The sequence below is a fragment of the Oncorhynchus kisutch genome, linkage group LG1, assembly GCF_002021735.2.
Source record: "Oncorhynchus kisutch isolate 150728-3 linkage group LG1, Okis_V2, whole genome shotgun sequence".
NCBI lineage: Eukaryota > Metazoa > Chordata > Actinopteri > Salmoniformes > Salmonidae > Oncorhynchus > Oncorhynchus kisutch.
Window position 1 is genome coordinate 38621143 of NC_034174.2, and position 8865 is coordinate 38630007.

The window sequence follows — 8865 nt, forward strand, 5'->3', positions numbered from 1 at the left end:
TTATTTTCCACCATAATTTGCAAATAAATTCATTAAAAATCCTACAATGTGATTTTCTGGATTTCTTTCTCATTTTGTCTGTCATAGTTGAAGTGTACCTATGAATTACAGGCCTCTCTCATCTTTTTAAGTGGAAGAACTTGCACAATTGATGGCTGACTAAATACTTTTTGCCCCACTGTATGTATTTTTTTAGCTAAACATGTGGGGCTCAAATGACGGGTCACCACTGCTCAAATTACACTGAACAAAAATATAAACCCAACATGTAAAGTGTTGGTCCCATGTTTCATGAGCTGAAATAAAATACACCAACATTTTCCAAAAGCTTATTTCTCTCAAATTCTGTGCACATATTTGCAGTGGTGTAAAAAGTACCCCAATTGTTATACTTGAGTAAAAGTAAAGATACCGTAATAAAAAATGACTCCAGTAAAAGTATAAGTCACCCAGTAAAATACTGCTTGAGTAAAGTCTAAAAGTATTTGGTTTTAACGATACTTAAGTATCAAAAGTATATGTAATTGCTAAAAATATACTTAAGTAGCAATTCCTTATATATGAAATTATTTGGCACCATTTTTAGTTGTTTTTTTAATTTACGGATAGCCAGGGGCACACTCCAACACTCAGACATAATTTACAAACAAAGCTTTATGTTTAGTGAGTCCGCCAGATCAGAGCCAGTAAGGATGACCAGGGATGTTATTTTGATAAGTGTGTGAATTGGACCATTTTCCTGTCCTGCTATGCATTAAAAATATTCCATTCACTCTAAACATGCTAAATTCTCAGAGTATATCGTTGGTAACCTTTGAACCATATATGGTAGAGACATGGGGTTTGGACTGTCGTTTTTCTGTCGGAATGTTCTATTGTATAACCCTTGAATTAATTAATAATTTTATGGGTGAATACCCTACATTCTTTCATAGCAAAAACAGAACCAATAAACCCCTTCTTCTTAAAGAACATTTTTAATGCTGTTTTATTCATGACCAAGTCTATATATATTTTTTAAATCTCTCTTAGTTTATGAAAAGCAGCAAACAAGTTAGTCACTGTAGCTGGCCATAGGGGAGTAGCCCTAATGTGGCCAGTTTCTACATATCGACCAATAACTGGCCATATACCGAATTATCAATAGCCTACATTATCATTATCATCAACATACCTGTCAAAAACCAGGTGTAGCCAAATTGAAATGTTTTGATCACCACTTGTCCCAGCTAAACATTTTCTTCCTGTAAAATCATATGGACGGTAAGATTTTTTTGTGTAAAATAGCTCTACATAATACTGTACTGCACAGCTGTTGGTTTCTTCCAATAATCACATTCAAGTTCAGCGTGACCACCGCCGATGCAGCGCTCGTGAATCGTAGCCTTCACTGCTGTTAAACGGTAGGTCATGCACTTTAGTGTCATCAGTGGCTGCTAAGGTATAATACAGCATGTTCTTGTTTTGCAGAAAAGAATGTATATTGTCAACGTGTGAGATTAGATTTTTCAAATAATTTGCATAAACATGATATCAGATTACATATGTCAAGCCTTAAAAGTGACAACAACCAGGTGCACCTGTTTAGAGTATGTAATGAATGGAACAGTGACTATTTCAGTCTCTAGTTGTATTTTGGTCCCAGTTGCCCTGTTTAAAAGATAAGTACATTAAGAGATTTCCATTGGGACCAATGACCAGCCTCTGCATTTACTCACCAGAAGTTGCTTGGTTGCATTTTGTCCTACAAGGTGCCAGTCTGCATGTTGATTAACTAGTAACTGATCTATATTTTCTATTTTAAAATAGTACACGTCACACAAAAGAGCACTGGAAATCAGATTTCTTAGTATTACTGCGTAATAAATCAAATGAACTCATTTCTGCTGTATAATAGTTGTTGATTGACATGTTTCACTTATGCAAATACACATTCATTGCAATTGTCATCCTTATCTCCATTTTATACAGGATTTTGTAGTAGTATGAGAGTATACAATACAAATGAATAAAGATAAACTCCATAGCTCTGTCCCAGATTACTTTATTAGCATTTTAATTTTCTTTTTTATTCTCTATTTCTGTCAGAAACACACATTCTCATATAATCGCATAGCACATTTCCCTTCTATTTTGAGGTGAGTGGAATGTGAGCAGAGTATGTGGTGCTGCTACTGTGGCCTTTGATTGTTCTGTATGTGTCTATAATCAATCCAATTGGTGGTCCCTCTCTGGCAGAATATTTTACATTGAGAGTTCCATGACACTATACAAAGACCCTCTCCTTTTTAAATTGTACTGATTGTTGTCCACTGTCTCTCAAAACTAAATCAAATCATGTCCTTCGACTGGAGAGAGTACCATGTCAGAGATGGGGTTTTTTTGTGGAGGGATCACAAAAAAACCTTTTGCTTTGTTTTTGCCACTTTCCATTTACCCATTTTATTGAATGATAAGTTCAGCTATAAAAAAAAGTATATAATTTAACTGTAAATCAAGGCCTCAAGTGGTGTATTGATAAAAAGGTTAAATTTGCCTATCGTGGAAAAATAGGACTATCGTGTCTGGGTATGCTCATGTATGGCTGTCTTAGTTTTGTATTTTTTCTTCAATGAGGAATGACCGGTTATTGAAACTAGCACCACGATCACATCCTGTGACTAAGTTTGCTATCTAAATGAGATTTCGTCAACTTTTAACATTGCACAAATATATACTACAGGCTCTCTGCTCTACAGAAAAATGTGATCTTAAAGGGTGAAAGGTGAACAGCAATTATGGAGTATGTAGCTTTTAACTATTTTTTGTTGTTCTTTTGTGTTGTATTGCTACATTTGAATCTGGAACAGGTGATTGGTACCTAACTATTCTAGTCATCGTGGTCATCCCTGCCATGATCCCCGTCATTAGTATCATGTTTGCCATCCCTCTCACTCCTCTCCTTCTCCTTCTTTGATTCCTTCACCACCTGGAGGAAGAGAAGAAGAGAAACAAACCTCAGTCAAATTCCACCACTTCCTGCAAATGCTTTCTCGTGAAACTACACTGTATAATGAATATCAAGGTGGACATAGAAAGTATGGAACACATTTTCTTGATACCAGGAAATATTTGGAATGTTTACCTCTCCATCACGAGTCTCCACTGTCTTAATCACCACAGGCTTCCTGCTAGGGGTGTCTGGGGTATGGTCATAGCCTATGAGGGGATAAGCCAGTTTTAGATACTGTGCATGATCATTTATATACATCTAATAGATTATGGATATGTTAAATATAAAGATAATACTGGCAAGTATATGGGTATTTGCATGGAGAGGGAAATACATTGAGAGATAAAGACTAGTATTATTGGTAATATGATGGAACTCACCCCTATCACCACTACGGCCATACTGGGAGGGATGCATGGGAACAGTAATCCTAAAGAGAAATGAAGCAATAGGTTAGCTCAGGAATGTGTTCATAATCAGATGCGAGTAAGGATGTCCTAACCCTTATCCTCCTCACCTGCTCTCCTCTCCCTCCAGCAGCTTGCGGTAAGTGGCGATTTCTATGTCCAGGGCCATCTTGACGTTGAGCAGGTCCTGGTACTCCCTCAGGTGTCGGGCCATCTCGTCCTTCAGGTGGTGGATCTCGTCCTCGTGGCGGACCACGTTGTCCTGGTAGTTATTGGCCTCCACGCCAAACTGGTCCTCCATCTCACGCATCTGCCTCAGCAGAGCCTCGTTCTGAAAAATACACACACATATACAGTGAGGGCAGGAGAAAATGGGGGATTTTATTAATAGAGTATCTTGCATCTTCAGGATGCCCAGCCCACATGGGCTTATAAAACACTGTATTTCATCACTGGGGGAAGATTGGGGGAGATTATTGGGAGAGGAAATTATAAGGGATTTTGCTCACTCGCATCATCCTCTACTTACATGCCTGACGCACTTGGGTGATTCATGGCTAGCAGTCATTTTGGGTTAAGCCTGAGATCATTGTACTGTTGTTGCTCACTCAGCCAGTGTAAATTGGGGTTGATTACAGACAAATAGGCAAGTTCTGTGAGGCCTCACCGTGCTCTTCAGTGCATCAATCTCACAGCTGAGGGACTGCATTTGCCTCCTGTGCTCGTTTTGCTCTTGCTTGGCCTGCCTCATAGCATCAGTGTTACGCTTGGCAGAGTCTGTCAGGTCAGCAAACTGCAGGAGCATAGAACAAACACACAAATAAGAACAGGTGTTACCCTCTCTCTGTGTGTGTGTGTGTGTGTGTGTGTGTGTGTGTGTGTGTGTGTGTGTGTGTGTGTGTGTGTGTGTGTGTGTGTGTGTGTGTGTGTGTGTGTGTGTGTGTGTGTGTGTGTGTGTGTGTGTGTGAGTGAGTGAGTGATTAGGTCTTTCAAATTTGTGTGTGTGTCCATTGTTCCCGCCTTACCTTGGACTTGTACCACTCCTCAGACTCATACATGTTCTTGGAGGCGATGTTCTCGTACTGGGCCCTGATGTCCTTCAGGGCAGCGGTCAGGTCAGGCCTGGCAGTCTGGTCCACCTCCATCTTCATTTGCTGGGTCTGGAAACTCACCTGCACCTCCTGGATCTCCTGAGAAGACAAGAGCAAGTGAGAGGTCAATTGGAAAAAAAGGCCTCTAAATAGCAGGTTGAATCCAAAAAGGTATGATTATGCATGGATCATCATGAAGACCATGATTTGTGGTCGACCATTTCAGCAGCTGCATCTACCTCATCATGTAGCTTCTTGAGGAACTCAATCTCATCCATCAGAGACTCGATCTTCCTCTCCAGCTCCAGGCGAGACAGAGTGGCATCATCCACATCCTGGTTCCAGATCAAACTGTTATTAGTAAGTATTTCATCAACCCCCAAACAGGTTAAACAAATATTTTTGGCTTGATCAGATAACTCTAACAGTGAGTGGGATGCAGTATTATATCAACAATGCAATGCCATCAATATTGTGTTTTGTCATACGTATCTCAGTTTGTATTCATTAGCGCACACTGTTAAAACCGTACATTTAAAAAAAAATGAAAACAAGCATTTCTTATTAGAGTAGTTCAGATTAGTCCCTCGCCGTTTCGGTCTGTTTGTTTCCATTTGGTTCCTACAGATGTAGGATCTTAATTTGACCACCCTGTTGCAGGGGAACTTGCCTGCAATGCAGGACATTTAAAACTTGTAGTGTATTTGAGATTTAAAAGGCTTCTGAAGTTTGCAATTTCCACTTTGAAATGTTAGACTTAAAAAATGCATGGACCCCTAGAAAAATGTCCATTAATTAGAATTTACATAATAATTCATATTTCCTGTTTCCGCAGGATTATTTTTCTGCTGTAGCAAGCTGGCTCAAATTAAGATCCTACATCTGTAGTGAAAACCCATGATTTCACGATTCTCAGAGTTGTAATGTAATCATAATAATCAGCTCTATCTCAGCCAAACAGAAGATGTCACTGTTATGCAGGGCTATGAGGTAAGGGAAGCTTTGGGTTGGGCTCTGACATCACAACCGGCGTGCCAAATGTGATTATCCAGGCTGAGAATTTCAATCAGACTTTTACCGCCAACTATTGACTCGCTGCCCAATATATTGATTTGGTGTACATTGTGATGGTTTGAGTCTAGGGTGTGTTAACCTTGCGGAAGACAAGCAGGTTGCTCTCAGCCTCAGATCTCTTCTGATTCTCTTCATCCAGTCTGTAAGAAGAAAATACATACAAGGAGAAAATATTTATTACAATCATGCATAGGCCTATGGAAATTCCTGTTGTAGATTCATATTATCTATTTATGGAACCTCCGACCTCCATCTTAGAATACATAAATTAATGGAAATTCCCTATGTAACTCTTTATGGCACTTTAGAACTAATTTGATATCGTTCACAATACTTGGGTTATTGACTAGGTTTCATCCAGCTCTGGACAAAGGAAGCTGAAGCCTTGGGACAGGATGGAACACAGTGCTAATTGCACAAGGGCTATCTGAGGGTTTGTCCCAAATCGTAAGCTATTCCCTACATAGGGGTCTGGTCAAAAGGTGTGCACTTTATAGGGAATAGGGTGCCATTTGGGATGCAGATCTAGTATGTCAGGCTGGGTGTCATAGTTCTCCTCCTCAGAAAAAAGCATCAGCTGGCAAAAAGCCTCTGGATCAATTTGGTAATTCACTGTCCTGTAAAAGGATTTGGGAGCGTATCCAATGGGGTCAGCAGCTGCTACATCAAACAAATTTGGCTAATTACCACTTCTTGGAGGTTATCTGGACACACCCTGTCTTAAGCCTGACAGCTCTGGGCATTCTGCCACCAAAGTCTATACTACATAAGCCTAATAGTATACTGACTGGTCTGACTAAGCCTTCCCTTTCCTAAATGTCAAATATACTTAACGTTTTATAAGCAGATTTAAAGCGTAAAAATATAAAGCCTGGTTGAATAGATATTCGAATAGGTTAAAACAGTTTGATAAATCTTTTGGTTTTGATTTAGTCATCATAGGACAGGGTCATAGAACACAGAGTGTCTCTTCCACTGTTGTGATGAGTCATCAAAAATTATATCATAAGTCCAATGATATCATTCAGTTCACACCATATCCACTCTGTATCTAACATGGAATCACAGCAGGCTCGCTGGGGATTGGCTGTCCCTGTGGTCAGTCACTTGATTGCTTGACGTGTGCGTGTGTGTGGGGGAGGGTTACTGCATGTGTGGGGCTTGCTGCCTCACCTCATCTTTAATTCATGCCATGTCACAGGGGTCCTTTTTTCCTAATGGGGTCCCAGGCACCGTCCCATCATCACAGGGGGACACTGAACATCCCCTAATGGAGCCACTCTCATTGAGTCACATTGATTTTTCCAGATGCTATTTTTCTCCCCACCTACACCTCCCCCTCTTCCTCCTCTACTGCCTCTTCCCTCTCTCATTCCCCTCCCTCTTCTGTCATCTCTCTACCCCTCGCTGGGGCAGGGAAGGGACATGGGGAGTGTTTGTGTGTTTACATGTAGTTAGTGGGTGTCTACAGAAATTGTAACTCAAATGGGGAAAAATACTGTTTCCCATAACTGGTTGTCTGGCTCTTCTCAAGTTTGAGTTTGAAAGAAAAATATTGTGGTTCGGTTTGAAAGGGCTGATGGAACTGCAGTGTAATTTAAAATTAAAAGTGTTATTGTCTATATTTACATTCCATGGATGCAGGAAGTTTCATCTTCCGTTTAATGGCATTTGTTTGATTTAATAAAACATATTTGATTAAATAATCTGCCTCAACAGTTGCTGAGATGTTCATTGAAAGTTTGTAAATACTGTATAAATGGTCAAGTAGAAATATTCTAATACTGTAGTGCCTTGTTTTCCTTGGTGTCCCATTCATTGCTTGGTTATGATATGCTGAAGCATTTCATCTTTTTTATGTTGGATCCTTCCTGCCCAATGCCATGTCATTTAGCGTGTTTGCACACACACACACACACACACACACACACACACACACACACACACACACACACACACACACACACACACACACACACACACACACGCGCGCGCGCGCGTGCACACGCACACGCACACACACACATACACGCACACATACACACACACACACACACACACTGCAGTAAAGCACAGAGTGCGGTAGTATGCTGCGGTGCTTTTGTGTTCATCCTTCCAAAGTGCCACACCCCAGCCAGCCCACCACTGCTGTTATGGAGTTTTTGGTTTTGAGCCCAAAGATCCCTGGTCCTGTATCAGTGTTTAAAATACAGCCTATAAATATTGTGGGGTAAGGGTATGTTTAAAGATTAGTGGGGGTGATGGGAGGGTGGTGGTCGTGTGAAAGTCACAGACTGTACACAGACACACACCCTGTCCCCTCACTGCCCAGAACGTATCTATCAACATCAGAGTATAAAAAACTGCTTGTCTGCCAACTTCCTGAAATACACTCTCAATCGTTACACCCCCCTTTTCAAACACCACTATCTCCCAAAATCTCTCTACATCCCTCATGAACTTCCCAAACAACCCCCCCCCCCTACTTCTTGCTCCCAACATCTTTCTACAGTACGTCACCCATGCACCCATGCACTACCTAAGCATCCTACAACCCTCCCTTACCTTAACCCTCACTCTCTCTCATCCATGTCACCCACCTCTGTTTGATAAGGTTCATGTCTTCTGCCAGGTTGTCCCTCTCCACCTGGTACTGGTCCCTCTCCTTTCCCACGTGGTCCAGCTGGCGCCTCAGCTCCCTCAGCTCCTCCTGGAAGAGCTCGGTGGCCCGGTTGGGCTGTCCCTCCTGCTGCTGACCCTTGAACTGGCTCAGCTCCTGCTGCAACCCGCTGTTCTGCTGCTCCAGGTAGTGCACCTTGTCAATGAAGCTGGCGAAGCGGTCGTTGAGGTCCTGCAGCTCCACCTTCTCGTTGCTGCGGGTGGCCAGGAACTCGGCGTTGACCGCATCGGCCAGCTGGAAGTCCACCTTTTCGTAGGTGAGACGGGGCGGCTGGGTGCTGGAGCGCTGGCGCTGCTGGTGGTGGTAGTTGGAGGAGCGAGTGGGCACCACGGGTGATATAGAGCGCATGTAGTGCCCGCTGGACATTGGCATGCGGGAGTATGAAGGCGAATAGGAGGACATCGAGATGGGGTTGGGGCCCCCGAATGTGCGACGGTAGGAGGTGGAGGCGCGTCCTGAAGAGTGGTTCATTGAAGGGTGGCTCATGGTTGATATTTGGTGGCCTATAATTTTGCTAACTATTTATTTCGAACTATCTATCTCTCCTTACTGTCTCTGTCTGGTGGAGCCGAAGGTGCCTGGGAGCAGGGAGTGAAGCAACAGGATGTCTGACTGAGGAGT

At 42.1% G+C, this 8865-nt stretch overlaps 1 protein-coding gene across 1 annotated transcript; it reads right to left on the reverse strand.

The window, feature by feature from the left end:
- Window positions 1-2027: 2027 nt before the first annotated feature.
- Window positions 2028-8865, reverse strand: LOC109902747 (plasticin). Its single transcript, XM_031823568.1, has 9 exons — window positions 8165-8865; window positions 5644-5704; window positions 4730-4825; window positions 4425-4589; window positions 4067-4192; window positions 3510-3730; window positions 3373-3422; window positions 3125-3198; window positions 2028-2968 (listed from the first exon to the last, which is right to left on the reverse strand). The coding sequence occupies exons 1-9, from the start codon at window positions 8728-8730 to the stop codon at window positions 2870-2872; spliced, it is 1458 nt and encodes a 485-aa protein (XP_031679428.1). The 5' UTR covers window positions 8731-8865; the 3' UTR covers window positions 2028-2869.

Bases quoted from the DNA above. Each gene is read 5' to 3' on its own strand.
- LOC109902747 (XM_031823568.1), bottom strand. From the start codon at position 8,730: ATGAGCCACCCTTCAATGAACCACTCTTCAGGACGCGCCTCCACCTCC. The intron at 4,826-5,643 runs GTTAACACACCC...ATCTGGAACCAG, and splicing joins ACCTGCTTGTCTTCCGCAAG to GATGTGGATGATGCCACTCT. The intron at 3,199-3,372 runs GTGAGTTCCATC...ATCCCCTCATAG, and splicing joins TGGCCGTAGTGGTGATAGGG to GCTATGACCATACCCCAGAC.